Source organism: Ptiloglossa arizonensis, chromosome 10, assembly GCF_051014685.1.
Source record: "Ptiloglossa arizonensis isolate GNS036 chromosome 10, iyPtiAriz1_principal, whole genome shotgun sequence".
NCBI lineage: Eukaryota > Metazoa > Arthropoda > Insecta > Hymenoptera > Colletidae > Ptiloglossa > Ptiloglossa arizonensis.
This window is the reverse complement of record NC_135057.1, coordinates 14,013,864-14,033,972: the sequence shown is the minus strand read 5'-3', so window position 1 is coordinate 14,033,972 and position 20,109 is coordinate 14,013,864. Positions and strand designations below refer to the sequence as shown.

At 48.2% G+C, this 20,109-nt stretch overlaps 1 protein-coding gene across 1 annotated transcript in view; it reads right to left on the bottom strand.

Annotated features, from left to right (window-relative positions):
- Notum (palmitoleoyl-protein carboxylesterase notum) overlaps positions 1-20,109 on the bottom strand; it is a 33,166-nt gene that overhangs the window by 3,664 nt on the left and 9,393 nt on the right. Inside the window, exons 2-3 of the mRNA XM_076321486.1 lie at positions 1,128-1,494; positions 162-222 (exon numbers count right to left, since the gene is read on the bottom strand). Of these exons, the coding sequence (XP_076177601.1) occupies positions 162-222; positions 1,128-1,494 (428 nt within the window). The remainder of the gene's footprint in view (positions 1-161; positions 223-1,127; positions 1,495-20,109) is intronic.

Here is a 20,109-nt window from a genome sequence, read left to right as displayed (position 1 = left end):
TTTAGGATATATGGAAATTCGATTAAAAATTCCAAATTCCATCCGTTGGATAATATCGGATTATGGGTAACCGTATATATCGTCGCAACGAGATTAATTTATTAAGAAAATTCGGAGGCTGAGAAAGGTTGAGTGGTTTGGCCAAGATGGACAATACCTACACGTGATTCGCGTTCCACCAGAACGGATTCTCCTCCGGATTCGACGACAGAAGTCCACCAACTGTAAAGAAATACAATTATTAAATACACTTTCCATCTACTCGAAACTTTCGAGCTGTGTACTCAAAATCCTCGATCCACACAAAACGTTCGATCCGTTCGAAATTTTCAATTTACTCGAAACTTTTGAATCTATTCGAAATATTCTACTCAAAATACTCTGAATTGGTGCTCCATTTGAAACTCTCCATCTACTCGAAACTTTTGAATCTACTCGAAATATTCTACTCAAAACACTCTGAACTGGTGTTCTATTTGAAACTCTCCATCTACTCGAAGCTTTTGAAAATACTCGAAATATTCTACTCAAAACACTCTGAAATGGTGCTCCATTTGAAACTCTCCATCTATTCGAAACTTTTGAATCTACTCGAAATATTCTACTCAAAACACTCTGAACTGGTGCTCCATTTGAAACTCTCCATCTATTCGAAACTTTTGAATCTACTCGAAATATTCTACTCAAAACACTCTGAACTGGTGCTCCATTTGAAACTCTCTATCTACACAAAACTTTTAAATCTACTCGAAATATTCTACTCAAAACGTTCGATCTGTTCGAAATGTTCGTTCAACTCGAAACTCTCGAGGAATCGGTTCAATTCGCGCATTTCGAATCGAGTAAGGTTCGGATCCTCCGCTCGTCGCGTCCGCTTCGAACGGAGTTCAACGTCGTCGCGCGTTCCCCGAAGTGGCCTGAACTTCGCGGACAGGAACAATGGAACCCGGCGTCGCGTGTCGCGCGTGCAACGCAACAGCAGCGTGCCGCGCGAGCGGAAGAAGAAGAAGAAGATGTAAAAAAAAAAAGAAAGAAAAGAAAAAGATTGCGGAATACCGTTCCGCGGAAACGTTAGAAAGTGTCGGGGCCACGGTGAACGCACGACTTTCGAGCGGAAGGGTACTCACCGTCGCGTGTCTCGGGCCACTGAGTCGACGTCATCAGATGCCTCAACCTGAGCCACCTGTTTCTGCAGCTCTTGTGGTCGTAGCAATACCAGCCACCTTCCAAGAAAATGATCCACCTCTTCGAGCCGTGCGACTTCCGCAGGTAAAATCCCGCCTGCGATCCGTCGTTGCAAGTGATCGACCTGTTGCTCAGGTAGACCCTCTTCAGGCCTCTCTGCTCCTCGAGACCGTACTTCTCCAAGATCTTGATCAGCTTCTGGATCGTGTTACTCTGGATCGCTGGCGAGCTGGCGGACACCGAGACGGTGTTCGTCGGCTTTTCCTCGGCGGCTATCGTCAACACGAGAGCCGTCAGGCACACGGAAATCTGAAAAATCAAATTCGAGAAACTACACGAATGGAACAAGACGACAGTTCATTTTCTCGAAGGTTCGCAGGATCCTTCGATTTCTTCTCGAAGAATAAAGCGTACGCTGAAACTGTGAACTGTTCGAAGGACCTTATGAACGATCATCGTTGAATGGAATAAAATATCATTAAATGTAGTACACGATGTAGGGAAATTTTTTGCGAATAAAGTCCATATTACAATATTAGCAATAGTGTCGTTGTTTCGTAACGGTGCTAGAATTAAAATATCTTTCTTTTACTCCAAAATAGTATCGGATACACTATTGTACAAATTGTAGGTAAATGGTTAAAATGTTAGTTTGCGGCTGCTTTAGAAAATTGTATTTGTTCATCGCTTATTGACATTCGACGGGTTACTTGGCGGTGCCACGGTTCACCGTAAACTTCACCACTGGGTGCGTCGAACAACTCGGGAAGTTGATTATACTTTTCGAACTCGATTAAAAATTTTCTATAATATAAATTCGTAGGAAGCGGCTCGCGGTTCGAACGAAGTCGTTAATTAACGGTTACGCGAAAACGAAGAGCCGGTAGCGTAAAAATATTCACAGCTACGGTTCGATTTTCGATAAAGTTGCGTTTCGTGTACAATAAGCTGGCGTTGAATTGGTCAAGGCAAAAAGCTGTCGACGTTTCCGCGGAAAGTTTTCTCAATTTTAAACGCACGGGAGGGTCGCGCGTAATTTATGGAGGGAGACTCGCTTTCGAAATTCTCCGCGAGGAATACGAGCGAGCAATTTTGAATTTCGTAGCAGACCGTCCGATAAACATTTACATATTCCAACAGCTTTCGTCGAACCCCGTAATAACTTTCGCGCGCAAAAATTGCCCCGCATCGGCCATAACTCGCGTTGCAACGAGATTGAAAAATTTCAATTTCCAACGCGCGGTTGGAATGAAATTAACGGAAAGTCGAGAAATTCCGTTCGGTCGGGGCAGCATTATAAACTGGAAACGCCGGTTAAGTGCGTTAATCATCCCGTAGTCTATGATAACGAGCCGGCGAGATACCGTGGCTGAATGAGCAGAAATCGCAAGTGAAGTAGATAAGCTGTTCGTCGTTAGTCTTCTGCGTAGCCTGAGAACGACCGAACCATTACTCGACTCGTTAGATAAATCTCAGGATGCGAATATTGTTTATCACGCACGGGTAAAATGTTATTAAACCGAATGGCTTCCGTCGGCGCGCCACAAACGAGCGATAAACCACTTTCGAGCAACATTTACTTATGGAGATTCTCGCGAGGGATGCAACGCGGTAGTTGCATTCTATAATTGAGGTTAGGTTTTACAACGGCATTTGTAGCTCCAACCGTTTCCACATATTTTACCTTTATGGATATTCGCGTGCACGCTTCCATCTACGCGCGATAAAGACGTTTTAATAACAATAATAACAACGCGACTTCGATTTCGAACTCGCCAATCGGCGATACTCTCGTAAACATATCAACGGGGAGTATAAAAATTCTTTCGCGTTAATGGTCGGTGTAACGATACGCGGCGTCGCTTTGAAGTTTCCGTCTAATGAAAGACTCGCTGTTGCTCCGTCTCGCTCGTGTACCCGGTACGCTCTACGTATCGACCATAGATCGAGACAAGAAAAATCTCACCTACTCGTTAAGAGTCCCCGGAGTGTAGCCGGACTCGCGACTTTTATCGAAGAGTTGTTCTCCCTGTATCCCGTGTACCCTCCTCGCCAAGCGATGCATCCAAGTGCAAAAAAGGAAGTAATTCCCGGAACAAAATCTCTCCTACGCGTTAAAAGTCCCCGCGATCGTGACTTTTATCGAAGTCGCTCTTCGTGTATCCCACTCTCGCAAAGTAGTGCACATATCGGCCTTGCATCGACGTAAAAAGAATTTCCAAAGATGAAATCTCGTCGACTCGTTAAAAGTTCTCGAGCGCGGTCAAGTTCGCGACTTTTATCGAGGTGGTCGCCGTACTCGGTCCCGTCCAGGCTTCCCCCCGTTTTGTAACTCTGCCAAAGATCGGTGGGAGATTTTCACCGCGGGCATAGAAAGCAATAACAACGTCCTCCGCGGCGAGTCGGTGAACGAGGAGAGCCGGTCGCAGGAATAATTTCACAGGAGGAAACGTCGGTCCTCCGCGGCGCCACTCTCTCCTCCTCTTCCTCTTTTTCGCCACCGCGGAGCGGCGGTGTGTTTCGCCACAACCTTCCTTCAACCTTTCTCTTGTTCCTGTCTCGGTTCCCCTTTGCTGTCGACGATTGGTCCCGTCTTTGTCGCTCAGCCACCTCTATCGCGACTCTGGCTACTTAGGATCAAATTCCAGCTTCCAGGACGGTAGCCGGCGGCGGAAACACCTCGGAAACAGAAGCTCGTTCTGCCCGGCGACGAGATGAAAGGGAGCCGCCCAGCCGTGCACGTTCGAAAGGAGAAACGTTGTTGCGACGCAATTATGATCGGGCTGAATGGTCCGCGAACACCCGGATCGGGCCCGGAGCACGTTCCCGGTGACGCCAGCGGCGAGAAACAGCCTAAATAAGGTGCATCCGCCCAGCAAAGCTGATTTCGTACAAGCCCTCGCGGTAGGAATACCCATCGATGGGACCGAAACGGTCTCGGATGATTTCGATAGGTCCTCCGCGCCAAGGTTCGTTCCACGATAGCGCTGTACCATCGATAATCGCGATAGTACACGTACGACCCGTTTTGGTCATATACCGAACGACTCGTACGACAACCCCCTAGCGGCGATTATCGTTCGAACGAATCCACAATAGGTGTAGAGCCTCCGGAACGTGTTTGGGGTTGTACATGTATCGGACGGACGTAAAGGCTACCTAGAAACGACTAAATCCTCCGACAGGTCTTTACAAGTGCGCGAGCAAACCGGTCGTACGACTAATCGTACGATAAATCCGGTGGTGTCTCGCCGTGTCCTAATTAGATGGCGCGCAGCGGCTAAGTCGTCGTCGTCCAACGCAATAGACAAACAAAGGGCGCACTATGGCCGTATTCAAATTGACAACGCGCGCGTACGACGTGTCGTATTTGCCGGTTGCGTTGTTTCAAATTGACACGCACGCTTTGACGCTTTAACGCACGCGTTCCCAGAATCTCAAACGCGCGTTTGTCTCTTGATTCGCACAGCCTGGTTAACGGGGTATACAATTTTTCGAACCGACGAAACTGACCGGTTCGGTCGCTTCCAAATGCTGCTCGACGATCGACCGTGTACGGATAGTGTCCTAATCAGGACGTGGTGCAAGACATTTGTAACGATAGAGGAACGATGCTTCGAAATGGATCAGAGGAGGTATTTAGATACGACTAATCGCAAGACAGTTGAACTTAAGTAAACTAAAGCTCGTACACTTACATTTCGTACGAAAGCTATCGAATCTGTCCAATCAGGACCCGACTATAAATCAATCATCCCTCGTTTCATTTTCATCTAGAATATTTACGTTCGGTTCAGTCTAAATCGCTCGAAAAAATCGTAAAGTTGTCAGTCTGGCGAAACGATTCGAATCTTCGACGATCTCGACTCGCTCAAAAATTCACAAGCGTATCTCGCTCCCCGAACGCGCCGCGCGCACTCGACAAGCGTACTCGTCGACGATTCTGTGGAAGGTCGGTCGTCTCTGTGAACCAGGCAGCACGAAATGAAATTCACAGGGTGTTCGACACACCCCGAGCACCGCGGACATCGAACATTCGTTCCGGTATCCGCGGTCAAAGGGAACACGTCCCCGAACAATTATCCGAAATTGGCCCGGAACCGACCTTATCGTTCGCGGAGTCCATTAATTATCCGAGGCGAGTGGTCCCGCTCGGCCATAGAAACGGAATCTCGAAGTCGGTAACCCTCCCTCCCGTGTGCGTTAACTACGGCTAATCCGTGCAAAGTCGTCGTAGAATCCAACGAACCGGTCGTAAATATCGTTTGCACTCGACCGGAGGACCGTGGGCCGGAAAAGGAAACGTTTTCACCGAGTTTCACGGTGCAACGGGACGGGACGAGAGGCTCGCGGAAAAATTCCACCTCCCGGCGAGGGAAATCGGCCCCCTGAAAACGATGGCGGTGATGGTGGTGGAGGTGGTGGTGGTGGTCGTCGATTTTACGACCCGCTTCGAGCGGTACGACGATTCCCGACAGAGACCGCGCGACGAATCCGAACTTTCCGACGACGGATCGTAAATAAAATTCACGGCTCGAGCCCCTCCCGCGCTTTGCGTAACCGCTTTATTATGCCGTAAATCAACCTGTCCCACCCTCCGCTCGAACGCCTGTTACCACCGAGGGGGTAGGTTTCACCGATGTCGGTCGTTCGCGGGAAAAAAAAAATTCTGGAAAAAAAAAAAGGAGAAGAAGAGAGAAAGAAGAAACAGAGAACGCGGAGGGAAGAAAATCGGCACCGGTGTTACCGAATAAATACCCCGCTCTAGTTGCTCTCATTCGAGCAACACATCCCCTATTAATTTTGTGGAGAAAGTTGCCGTAGAAATGTTACAAAAAAGTACAATCTCCAAATTTCTTCTAGAAGATCACGGGGAAGTAAATCGGACTAGTTTAATCACCGCGATCGACTACTTTGTGTATATGTATACACATCGACGCTCTTGCGAGACTGTATATATATATACGCGCGGTAAAAATGTTAAAAAGGGGTAGAATGTGAAAATTTCCACGATTAGATCGATGGAGAGTAAATCACGAATAGTCCAATTACCACGTGGATTTCGCTGAAACGTCAAGATCAACGAGTTATCCGAAATTCTATCAGGAGTGTTCGCAGTTGGTTCTAATCCAGTTCCTCGATTCCGTTTAAATTTATAATCCAGGCGTGATCCACGTGTAATTCGGACATTCCTCTCGAAGAACTTGTCCCGGTGCTTATGAAAGCCTCGTGGACGTCGTCGTTCTCTTTTTCCCTCTGGTTCGGCAACCCTCTCCGCTCGGCTCGTCTCGGCCCTCTTCACTCTTCCGCGTCCGGCGCATTAGAGGGTGTCCTGGGCGTGAAGGTGTCCGTCATGATTTGCCACTGGGCGCATAATCCCCGTGACAAAGGCCGACAAAGTGACGGCTGTTACTGGCCGCCACCCTCTATTCAACCCGCGGAGATTCCGGTAGCAGGTAAAGCGTTTAAAGATTCCGGGGCTTCGAATCGGAGGTTGAATCACGGGGCAAATAAATGGCCACGACAGGGGCTAGACTACGCTCGACTGGCTCCGTTCTGGCTTCTTTTATTTTTCATTTTGGTCACCTAGTTTCGTCGCTCGTCTCCTCTCGTTGCCACCGTACGCGTTTTGACTTCGCGGCTCGTTGACGACGTCTACGTCGAATCGTCCGTGAATGATACTTTGATTCGTAATAGGTGAAATTGAAGTCGACTAATTGAGCAAATTTTCCTATCGTCGAGAAACAATTGACAATTTGGAACATCGAGATCTCTTCTCGTAAAAATCGGTAAGATGGAATTCGAAACATAAGTTACATATTCAGATTGCGTAATACTTATTAGTTTGTTCGGAAAGTCATTTCGTCTTTTTTTTTTGTGAAGATGAAACACGATTTTTGAAGAGCGTGTAAACATTTTATTAAATTGTATATTCTACATTTTGGAAAACGAAATCACTTTCCGAACAAGCCAATATACACTGTAACGTACCGCGTGAGAAAATCACCACCGGTTGGGAGTTAATTTTCGCGTATTTTTGAACAATTTTGTCTACCTTGTTACGATTTAAATTGTGTCATCGTACTTGAACGATCTACGTTTATTTTTGTAGGGCAAATGTTTATTTTCAGCGTGCAGCTGCACGATGGATTTAAGTACGTGGAATTTGTAGTACAGGGTGGGTAGAATTCTGCGTAATTAGAGTAGAAGCGATAGTTGTCGTAGAGTCGAATAATTCGAGAATTTGTGCCAGGAAAACGAAGCAGTTCCCGAGTCCTGAACGTTCTCCCTCGGAATACAAGTGACGGAGAACTAGATTCTAAAGGGGATTCGATACTTGAAAACGCTTCTCAAACTTCGCGATAAATTTCAAAATACCCTCTATTTATTCGAGGCTAATGGAAAACGTTCTACGGTGACGTTTCGTAGATTGAATTTCCCGAGACAGTCGAAAGATCTGTTCGAATTGAATGCCGATGGAAGTAAAATAATGACCAAGAAAAGGAAAAAGACAAACGTCTCGAGACGAACGAAACGGTGAACAATGTTGCTTTGTAACAATTCGAGCAGTTGTTCGATACATTCCTCTTTAAACTTCGATTCGTCAGATTCCGAACTAATACTGTTTATCATCGTCGAAGAGAACCGAAAGAAAGCGGTTGAAACTTTTCGGTGAATGAACGAAAGGACGTTATTCTTCGATAATAATCGTAGTGGATCTACGTACCAACACCGTGTTTTCACAGGGAACCCTGTCGAGGTGTCACTCTGCTAGAACCGAACAGTGACACCGTAATAGGCAGGTGTGTATACAACTCGTCTCGAATCGAGCAACTCCAGGAAGTGGTAGGTATATCTTTCCAACATCGTGACACCTCGAAAGGGTTCACCGTACCGTCCAAAGAGACTGTCTCGAATCAGTAAGTGCATCATCTACCCCCACTTCGCAACTCAGCATTCTCGCGAACGAGCCAAAGATTCTACTCGCTCAAAGACTAACAATCGAATTTGAAACGTAAAAACGAACACTCTCCTGAAATATTTTAATATCATCCAACACGTTACACTTTCCACGGTACTAACCCACTTCGTACCGTGCAACCAAAAGATACCTTCTACAGTTCCAAAAAAAAATGACGAATATCTCCTAGCGAGATCGCGAGAATCACAGTGAGGCTTCTCCACGGGTCTCAGCGTCCCTTGGAACGAGTAAATCTACTTCAAATCCCAAACTGCACAATCTCCCTCCCACTCGTCCTTCTCCTCCTCCTCCTCTTACTCTACCGATGGTATTCCCGCGAGCGAGTCAAACTCCGCACGACCGAAGACTAATTAGGTAAGCGCGGTGCGACGTAGCCTGAAAATCCGCGGACGACTTAATAGAAACGCAGGCAAATGACATTAAAGCTGGTTCCCCCGCCTCACGAGGGACCCGTGCTCGGCGAACGACGACAGAGAGGAAAGCTAAGGACCGCTGACAATTGCAGTCAATCTCGGTATAGAGCCAGCTAACAGGTCCCTGGCGGGTAAGAGCGTTCGCCGCGAGTTGCGGCGTAAGATCGTTAAGCCGCGGTAAGCTCGAAAGCACGCCACCGAGCCGCGTCGTCGTCGTCTTCTTCGTCGTCTTCGTCGTCCTCTTCGTCGTCGTCGTCGTCGGTCGGTCTGGCTGGTGGAAGCCCCCGAAGAAGCGGCGACGGTTTCTGTGTGCACACGCGGTTATGGTAATGCGAGGTTTGCGGTGCGTGTTAGCCGGCTGCGTGAGCGGCCCTCGTAATGGTAACGAGACGGTCTCTCACCATCATCATCAACATCCGGACGACGAAACACGATGCGAACGATCAACGACTGTTGCGGGTTCCGAGACCGCGGCCTCAAAGGTGCCGACCGCGATCCGCTCGTTGGCTATTTTTAACTTGTTTTCGCGTTCACCGTGAATACCGAGGCACACCACCGATGCCTCGTAAGCGTGCATTCGATGGAATGCCACGCACCACCGGCCACCGTAGGCACCCGCGAAACGAATCAACCTTCTCGGTGAAAGGGGACACGGGGAGGACGAACCGGCCCGGATAGCCACCGCGAGAAGAACCACGGGGATGCGCGACCCGCGCGAACAAAGAGGCTAACGAGGAGGAGGACACCAAGCGTCAACGGATTACCCCGATACTTGGATTTCGTGGACCCTGCTGGGGCTGCCTAACGATTCGCGATCGTTTCTTTTCTTTAGGCGAAGAGAGAAGAGATCCATCGACGAAACGGATAACTCAATCGGGAGGAAGAGACTACTGCTGAAACGTCGGTTATGATTCGAACCCCTTCTGGCTGTTTCTTAACACTGGAACTGCACCAAAGGGGTAGATACGACTTGGAAACTTCTTTTTGAAGTTTTCCAATTGTTAACGATGGCTTTGCCTGCAAGTGGACAATTATCAAAATGGACAAGTAATGATACTCGTGAATTCATTTAGCCTTTCTATATGTAACTTCTGATATCGATAGTAATACGTTCACAGTCGGTAGTTCCAGTCGAACTGTTTTCCCAATCCGCGACTCCCTCTTCCCGCGAGAGGAAATCGTTAACCACTACCAGCTGCGATATTTTTATCTTTTTTTTTTCATTGAATCCACTTTATTTTTTTCGAGAGGAAAGATTCATTTACAAACTGCATAGCTCGATCGGGAGAGAGGCAGTACGTTGGTTGCGACTCGAACGTCCCCTCCTGCGGGCCCTTAAACTATTTTTCCAATCCGCGACCCCCTTTTCCCGCGAGAGGAAATCATTAACCACTACCAGTTCCATCGAATGTGTACAGATACATCGGTGTAGCGTAACATTCGTCGAATACGAGCGGAGTCTTGGTTTTACGACGAGGTATTCGAACGGAGATTTGATTCGTAGATGGCGCCACCGTACAACCGACGTTTCGAGGAGATTCGAGGAAGCTGTCGTCGTTACGAGTCTCGTAACCTACGGCGACTGTTGCACCGGGGATTTGAATTTACTACATTACGATTTAAGTTGTCCCCGTACGTTAATTCGCAAAGAATCTCCCGTAACGATACACCGCTTACGACCCTTCTATTCGGTTTACCCCCATTCTTGCACCAACAACTCCCCCGTCCACGAACTTAAATTTTATTTAAGATACAAGTACGATTTGTACAACCTGGATGCGTTCGGTTAATTCGCAAGGAATCTTTCAAAATAACGAGGAGACTTTTATTCGTTCGACCCCCATTCTTGCACCAATAACTCTCCCGATAAGTGAACTTAGATCTTATCGAATGCAAATACGATTTGTGTTACCTGTAATCGTTGATCTCCATGGAATCTTTCGGAATAGAAACACCACTCGCGTTCCTTCGATTCGATCCCTCTGACCCCCATTCTTGCACCACCGACTTCCCCCGTTCGTTTCAATTTCACTTTACGTAAGTACGCGTAATTTCCATCGATTCCCATATCGTTCTGAAACTTCCCTCCACTCGGTTCCTACGACCCCGTTTCTCGCACCAGGTATTGCGCGCCTTTCGAACCACGTTCGCGGAATTCGAACACAACCGGTCACGCTCCAAACTCCCCGCGATACGCTCGCCGCAGATCCTTTGAACCTCTCGCGGTGAAACCGCGTGAAATTCACAGTAGCGGGCGATAAATATTCAGAAGGTGTTATTCGGGGCGTCGATATGGATACATTCTCCAGGTGGGGTTACCGCGGGCCCCTCCCCGGCAGCAAAGCGTTACTAAATCTTCGACGAGCAACCTCGCTCTAGTCCGTCCGACATCTATCCTCGTCGACAGCTCAATCGATGGAGCCGGCCGCGATCGAGAGTCGCATATCTCCTGCCGGCGGGAGCGGAGAGACCGTGCCGCAACCGCAGCCGCCTCTGCCGCTAAAGAGGCCGACAAGCGGGCCCGAAGAAGAAGAGGAAGGAGAGGAAGAAGTAGAAGCAGAAGCAGAAGCAGAAGCAGAAGAAGCAGAAGAAGAAGCACAAGAAGAAGAAGTAGAAGAAGAAGAGGAAGAAGAAGAGGAAGAAGTAGGAGAAGAAGAAGCGTGCGCGGAAGATCTGAAATGCGGCGTCTCCACCGTGCCAAAGATACGTTTTCAAGCGTCGATCGCGGTCCGCTTGGAACGGACCGAGATGAGTTTCGTGCCCCGCGATGTCGATGGCCTCGTTACGCCCTCCCCCCTCGAGGTTACAGTGCCCCACGGTAACCGCGCGAACTTAGAAAAGAACGGACCAGCGTGCGAGCGAACCAACGAACCAACGAACCAACGAACGAACGAGTCCTCCCCACCCCTCTTTCCTTCCCCGCGGGAACAAGCGATCCACGAATCCCAAGGATCGGCTTCCGTTTCGCCTTCGCGGAGCGAGATCGCGCGCGGAGATAGGTCAGCAGGTGTTTTCTTGCGGTTCTCCCCTTACTTTCGACCCGTTTGCGGTTCAATTTACCTTTTTCTTTCTTCTTTATTTCGGAGCAGTCGGTTTGCGTTCGGTCTCGCCGCGGATACGTGTGGCGTTCGACGCGTACAAGGTGAGACACCTGACGCCAGGGATCGAACGTTGTCTTCGCCGTCTTTCATCGCCGGCCAATTTCACCGGTGTAATATTGTTGCGAGCTGACGATCTTCCGCGGGACGTCCTAACCTTAAGCGTTCTTCCGTTCGATCGGATACTCTTGGATTCGAGGGTTGGGAACGTTCCGAAAGCTTGGATTTTAATGCTTCGGTTTATGGTTAAGATTCACGGGTGGGAAGTGGTCCGAATGGAATACTCGTGTTTTGAATTTTGCAATGAAAATACACAAGCATCCGTCTGCATTACGGTAGTTTATCGAAGAAGAATACAGTTCGAGAGGGGTGACGGGTCGAAGAAGACTCCTGGGAGACTCTACGATCAACGGGCAGGTGTACATCAGTTATTCCAAAGCAGAGTCTTTGCTGCACCAGAAATACAATTATTCCTAGAAAATCCTATCCGCAATCCTATTCGTGATCCGCGTCCGAGTTTCACTCGTCCTGCACCGATCCAATAAACTAGTCCGCCGGTTGCTATACGCAATATCTTGGAAAGACAAAAAAGAAGGAGCATTAACCACCGGGGCTCCAGCTCGGACGGAAGCCCGATAAAAAAATTAACAACGTCGTATCTAAAATCTACGTCCACTAAATTGAATTATAATTGCAGCAGAGTAAGAGGCAGTCCCCAACGCGGCTAGAGTCGGGGCCCGCCTATCGTCCTTCGGTTCCTTGAAACTCTCGTAGAGACGTTGGCGAACACGGCCGCGGGACCGATCGAAACCCACTCGACCGTACGGAGGGGGGGAGTAGGGCTTCCGGGGGAAAGTCTGGCAACTGTTTTCACGGTAAATCGCGGCCAAAGGGGTTCACGGAGCCGCGTTCGAGAGAAGTGCGTTGATCCCGGGTCGCCTCGGAGAAGACCGACCGATAAATTAGTTGCCAGAAGATATCTCCTTCGCTTTTCCTTCGTTCGTTCGAAAGGCGCACGGCGGGCAAAGCCGTGGCAGGCCGAGGAGGCGAGGCGAGGCGAGGCGAGGCGAGGCGAGACGAGGCGAGGTAGGGCGAAGGCAGTCATATTTCAGCCCTTGTTAGGCCGAGGGGCCCCCGCCGAGACGGGATGGGGAGAAAATCTCTTTGACTCGCCGCTCCGCGCCTTAATCCACTGGCGTATACCCTATCTTGCCACCTGCTCCCTCTTCCTTCCTCTCTCCCCCTCCCGGTTCTTCTTCGTCCTCCTCCTCCTACTCCTCTTCTTCGTGCGAGAGACCATCCTCCTCAGCCCCCTTTATCTCGGGCTATCCGCCTCTATCTTCCGTTTCCTCTCTCTCGCGCTTCTGGTCTGCACCCGGTCTCTCTCTACGCGGCCACCTCGGTCCTTCTCTCTTCATCTCGTCCACGAGTCCTTCGCCATAAATTACAGGGGATATTACGGCGTGCCTCTACCCCCTCTTGTCTCTCTCTTGTTCCGGATGCGAGATCGGGGTACGCGCGCAGGGCACGTTTACCCCTCGTCGACGCGCAATTTTTGAGCCCCGTGGCTGCATTAGCATCCAGTTTCGTCGAACCACCGTGGATCATAGGTTTCGAGGTTAGAACCGGGAACTCTCTCGACTCTTTGGGGCGTAACGGACGTTAAGAAACCTCCCACATTTTTCATACCCTGATACGCACCGGTGGGATATTTTTCGAGCCATCGTGAAAAAGTTTAACTAACTCCGTAACAAATTGCACCGCGAGACTGTCGATATTACAACGATATTCCAGGATAATTAAATATTTAATTCATCTATTTTTTAGCTTTAGTTGCGTATCATTTTAAACGTTCAGCAACCGTGCCTCGAAGAATCGAAAGTGGAATTTCAGTCCGAGGGATGCAGATCTTTCCCCTGTCGTTTTTCCGTAACTGTTTATACGATGTTTCTATTTGTCGAGCAGGATCGCGATTCGGTAATAACGCACAATGGCGAACGGACCTATTTGCTTCGCATCGAGGCAACCGTTTATCTGCCAATCCCGTGCGTTTCTGCTCGCGAGACAAACAGAGGAGCAGAAACTTATCTGATCGCTCGTGTGTCGGTAACTGTCGATAGGCTGTGTATTTATATTGACAGGAGCGAAATGACCGACGTTCCTTATCGGTGAACGATGATCGATTAGACACCGTTCCGATTCTGAAATTCTAACGTCGTAAATTATTACGTACGATCGGTGTGTTACCGGAGAAAAATTTTACCGTACGTTCCACCGGGCGATTAATTAAACAAACCGGTGTACGGAACAAATTTAGAGATGTCAAACTTAGAATCCTCGACCCTGTGAGAATTCGAAAAATAAAACGATTCGATATTCCATCGTTCCATTGTAACGCAAAAAATTGTAATTTTATGCGGTTCGGATTGTCAGATAAAATTCTACCCTGGGATGACAATGTACGTAGAAGAAATGTCTCTTGGTGTTTTTAATTTTTGTTATTCTACTTTCGCGAAGAATACTATACGTGCGGAAAAACCTCGAAGGTTTCCGTTGAAAAATTTCCGCGCGGATCGTTTCGTTGGAAATACGGCCGATTCTCCGTGAATGGATTCAAATCGAGAAACGTTGCATCACTCGGCAAATACGCGCGTTTAGCGGTCCCATCGGGAAGATGAAGACGTTGGGATGGTCCGTAAAAAGTAGCAGGATAGCAGCCGAAACATGTGCCAAAGAAATCCCGCGAAATTACCAGCTGTGATCGAAGTATTTTTCTACGGAAGAACGATGATGATGATGATCATCATTTTGTACGCAATGACCGCGTTCGCCACCGCTCGGTGCACTTTAAAACCGCAATTTGCACGAGCCTGGATTCGAAGGTAGCTCTACCGTGCTGTGAAACCGCAGCATTCGCGATTTTCGACCCTCGAAAATTGCCGAAATTACCAAAATCCTGCAACAAATGTCCAAGAAGGACGAGATATAAAACGTTCGTGGAAAACATCAGAAACCTCTCACCCCCTGCCGCCATTTCTCCCTCCCGCGTTGTTACCAGAACGAAGATACGAATTCGTATGCTAAGTAGAGAATAATCGCCAATGAGAATTTTCGCTGCTCGCGCTCTTTCCTGTAAATTGGTTTCACGGCTCATTACGTAACGCAGTTGCGAGGTCTCCGTTCCGAGAAACATCGCCTGTTCGTTTTGCTGTTCCAGAAGGTGTCGCGGTAACTGGTTTAACTCATAATTCGATCGATTATCTCCTGTTGGTGTAATCGAGTTTCTAGTTACAAATCGCGTCCTGGCCGATTCCGTGCGAAACTCCGATAATAAAATCAACGATAATGAAACACGACGACAGCTACGAATTACTCTTTGAATTTAAATAGAGGTAAAACCGAGCGAGAGATTAAAACCGATACGAATTTAGAATTCTTCTTTTTTCTGTTTTTTTTTTTTTTTTTTTCTGGAAAGAAATGTTAATATCGCGCGTGTATAATTTGCGTTAACAAGAATCGCGAGAAAATCTTGCGATTTATCCTCTTTCCGGAATCGCGAAGTATTATAATCTTATAATCTTACAACCTGCGGTGAATTATGAGTTCTTTCGAGTTAATCCTTCGAATCAACGCATCCAATTAGGTTCTCCATTCTACTTTAATAAATTTATTAATCCGAACGCACGCGGTGAGCACAGTATCCTCTCCCCCTGGAGGATGCGCGTAACTGGAGAAACGTACGTGTATAAATAAACACTCGTGGCTCATTCGTTGCTGTCAAAGAAGTTCGTAAATTTTCCGCTCGCGATGCAGAACTTTGCATTTCCCGTGAGCGTGTACGCAAATGCACGAGCGTGAGCAAAGCAGGGATACTTTCGAATATTTTTTAAATTCGCCCGCAACGTCCGACCGACCGTCTGTTTACTTTCAACGAAGTGAAAATTCGAGTAACTTCCGTCGTACTTGAACCTCTCGGAAGCGAAACTTCGCGCGATAAGAAGCAAAGAAAATTGAAGACGTAAACTTTGATATTGTCCCTTAAAATTTTGGTTAACTTTACAGACTCTGAAAGGTTCGAATATCCGTTGCTCGCCCTACAAAGGTATAATTTGGTCACGACGGAAAGAACCGTGACTTCGAAACGAGACTTCACCCAGCATAATTTCAAACTATTTTCCTACTTTTCGATCGCGAATCTTTTTCTAACACGTCGAGTCGAACAAGTTCCTCTACAAAATAAGCTCCAAGTATCACGGTAAATCCCGCTTTCGATGCGACAATTCTTACACCGGATTTACATAAAAGAATCCCCACACTCGCTGTTTATACTCGTATAGTTGCTAAATCTATCCTTGTAACACTTTGCTCGTATTAAATACCTTCCCTCTGCGTAATACGCTCAGACCTATATACTACAATAATTCCAGCGTTCGAGCGACAATTCTTACCTAATTCAAACAACGACACCCTCCCAATATTTCCATTTTACATAATTCCTAAATCAATCTTCGTAACACAATTTCAAACACCAAAAAACTTCCCTCGTTTGGTCCTCTCGAACCTAACCACTACGTAGAAACACCACAGTACTCCCCGCTTTGAAGTAACAATTCCTACACCTATTCCAAACACTATCGTCACCGTTAACAATTCCTATGTTTCAATATTACCCTCAACGCGCTGGAAAGCGTTACTCGCCCCGCTTTAGAGCGCACCCAAGTCCTCGAAAGCGGGTAACTCCCGTACTCTCTGTACGATCGAGAGCACAACGAGCTAGAGAAGGCTGGCAATCCCTATTTTACATAATTCCTAAATCAATCTTCGTAACACAATTTCAAACACCAAAAAACTTCCCTCGTTTGGTCCTCTCGAACCTAACCACTACGTATAAACACCACAGTACTCCCCGCTTTCAAGTAACAATTCCTACACCAATTCCAAACACTATCGTCATCGTTAACAATTCCCATATTTCGATATTACCCTCAACGCGCTGGAAAGCGTTACTCGCCCCGCTTTAGAGTGCACCTAAGTACTCGAAAGCGGGTAACTCTCGTACTCTCTGTACGATCGAGCGCGCAACGAGCTGGAGCTCTTGGTCCCGTGGTCTTGTTAATTCGGCGAGTAAGTTAACGCGACGACGACGACGAGGACGACGAGGGGGAACTCTCGAATTCTCAGTGTGTTCGAGAACGATATCCCGGAGGCGGTCGCGATCGCCGTGGCAGAAATCTATCGGGGCAAGCGTGCAAAGTGATCGCGAGTGTGGTGGTTGCACGGTGGTCGTGGCCGTCGGTTAAGGTGGTGGATACCCGGCGGTGGCGTCGGTGGCGCTGCGGCTCGGCCGCTGGCAGTGGCGGCGGCGGCGGCGGTGGCGGCGGCGGCGGCGGCGACGGCAATGGTAGCGGTGGTCCATCGGAGTAAATATATTGGATGGCGGTAGGATTGGTGGCGGTGTCTTCCGCTCTCTACTTGAGCCGCGTGCCCGCTCGCTCGTTCACGCCCGAGGTGCGCCTTTGATGTGCCGCCTACACCGCGTTCTTGCTAACTCTCGCGCCGCCGACTCGCCGGATTGTGTTTTTCTTTCGCGGCAAAAAGATACCCTCCCTCTCTCTCTCTCCTCGAGATGTGTATACGTGTGTGTGTGTACGTGTTTTTTTTTCTACTCGCGCCCGGTAATAAAGGAGAGTCGGAAAAATCGTGACGAGCGACCGGCTGCCTCCTGGTTTGAAACGCGACGCCCCGGCCTTGATTCGGAAGCGAAACGAGACGATGCGAAACGGAGGATCGATTATCGCCGGTCGTTTGAGGAATCGACCGCACCGGAAACGACGTTTCTGCGAACCCGCCCTTCTTCTGTCCCCGGCGAACCCTTTCACGATACCGAATCCTATCCGCTCGGGGAAATTTGTTTAGAGTCATCGGAAAGGGTACTCGTTCCCCCGCGAGTTATCGAGATCGAGATAACCGGAAGAAAATGCTCCGAGTGCGATAAGAATCGAGGAGTGGTTCGAACGTGGATGAACAACCGTGGGGATGAGGAGACTACCGCTTAGAACGATGGTTTCGTTGTTATTTATTCTCTTGCTTCCGGATTACGTGTAAAAGTAATCGTTGACTATGATAAGGAAGATCTCACCGAATAGCGAAGTAACTCTTTTCAAAATCGAAGCTGCTGTCCAGGCCTAGGGACACTTCGAAGAACAGTACACTTTGGGACGTTCCGAGGAACAGTTTCCTTATTTCCTCGATTCAAGGTTACGTATAAAAACAGTGGTCAATTGTAATAAAAAACCAAGACACCTCGTCAAATAGTGAAACAACCTATTTCAAAAATTCCTATTTCTAAAGTACGAATTTTCTTCCATTTCTCGAGCTCTTCGAGAAACTCCTACACGTTATAAGCAACTCAACGATCCGGAGCCTATTTAAAACCGTAGATCGAATCGATATTGATCGATCGAGGCACGAGGATTCTGGTTCCGTTGCTGAAGTAACTGTACGAATTGTTCGAAATTGCGCCACGAGGACACGGAACAAAGACGTCCCCGATGTGGTCGCGAGTTAGATAAAATCGAACGAAAGGTAGTAGCAGTCCGCGTAGACCGATCATTTTACGAGGGTTTATTTCCAAGATATCTCTTTCTCTCCCCATCCACCCCCCTCCATGCTCTGTTTTGTTCTCGTTCTCTTCTTCGCTCACGGACATTCTTCACGCGTGCTCGGGCCGCGCGGACCTTTTCTCGGTGCATCCTTACGCTTTCCGGAAGCCCCCACGAACTTCGGCGCACTTCAAAGGTTCTCTCAACGTTGATCAGCACGGCTGGCGTACAAATCGATAATGCGATTCATAGTTGTTCCGTGACGGGGTTTCGCCGCAGCCTTTTGTAACGCGGACACCCTGACCGACTCGTAATCGGCTAAAACCCACCGGGAACAGTGTTAGATCTCCTTGCTTTGCGGGGCTTTAAACGGAAAGCTGCCTCGATTCGCGCATTAATTCCTCAATCGAGGAAGGGTTACGCGACAACCGTGGGGAACGTTGCTCCAGCGAGAGGGTTTAACGAAAATTGCGATTCTTCGTGGACGATACCGTGAACGATAAAAGATCGGTTAAACGCAATTTAATCGCGCGAAAAGAGGTTGCAATAAGTTTATCCGTCTATTCGCGGAGACACTTGGAAAACTTTCCACTCGGTACGATTCGAGTAATCGTTGCTCCCGATGTTCCGGCTAGCCAAGGAGTGCCCGCGAAACGAAAATAGATCCGTCTCTGTTCTCTATATTTATCAAAAATGTCTCGAACCTCTGTCCCGAGTTTCCTTTCGGACATCGAGTCTAGCAAAAGTGACTACTCGAAGTTTCAGCGCGTCAAAGGGCGTTTGAGAGGGCACCTCGACAAATTTGCAAAGGGTTAGCGAGAGCACGCGTATTTATTCAGGCGTTCCCCTCCCCCCGCTTCCTCGAAGACCACTGCTCCACTACCTTCTCGCTGCTTCAGCCGCTTCCTTTGATTCTATCTACCGGTTCTCTCCTCCTTTGTCCACTTCGTCCCCCTTGCTCTCTTCTTCGAGTATCGCCGTTCCATTCGATCATTTTCAACACGAGTTTCATCCTCGTCGTCCGTGACACTTTTACCTCTAGAATCGTCCCCCAATTTTCTTCCTTCTTCGTCTCATCCCCTCCCTCTTGCAATTTTCCAGCTTCAATTTATACCGAAGCTATATTAGATTTCTTTCCAATTCGATATCACTTTACATTATTCTCTCCAATCGTGGATCATCGTTGGAACGAAACTTTAAATTTCGAACGAATCGAGGGTAACACGGTGCATCTCGTGTCGATACTACTCCACATTCAAAATGTTCGTCGTTCGTAAAAAATCTTCAATTCGACAATTTTCTAAACACCGAAAAATTAGTATTTATTTCTCTATTATTGTACGCACTCGGCCGATAATATCGCTACCGGCTCTACATCACAGCGAGTATCGAATCGGGGTACCTGCTCTTCGTTCGCTCGTTTCCTCTTTCCCCTCTTAAAAAGCGTTTTCCCTCTACCAATTCCCGAACATTTGTTCCCCGACTCTCGCCCCCGAGGAAACTCGCATTTCGCGCCCCCGTCCCCTCCTCTCCTCACCCTTCCAGAGTATCTTCATTTTTATTTTACCTTCACCGCGCAGGGTCGAGTCCACAAACTCCCTCCGGATCGTTCCTCCTCTCTTATCTACACTTTGAATTCACACTTGCCCTTTGCTCTCCGTCAACGCCCTCCCCCCTCTCTCGGTTTCGTTTATCCCCACCGTTCCTTTCACCGATAACGTCCCGACATCGATCCCCCTTCGTTTCCCTTTCGCCCCCACGGACGAATCTCACCCGTTTTTCACCCCCTTCGTCCTGTTCACATATTTTCCCTCCACCGACCACGATCC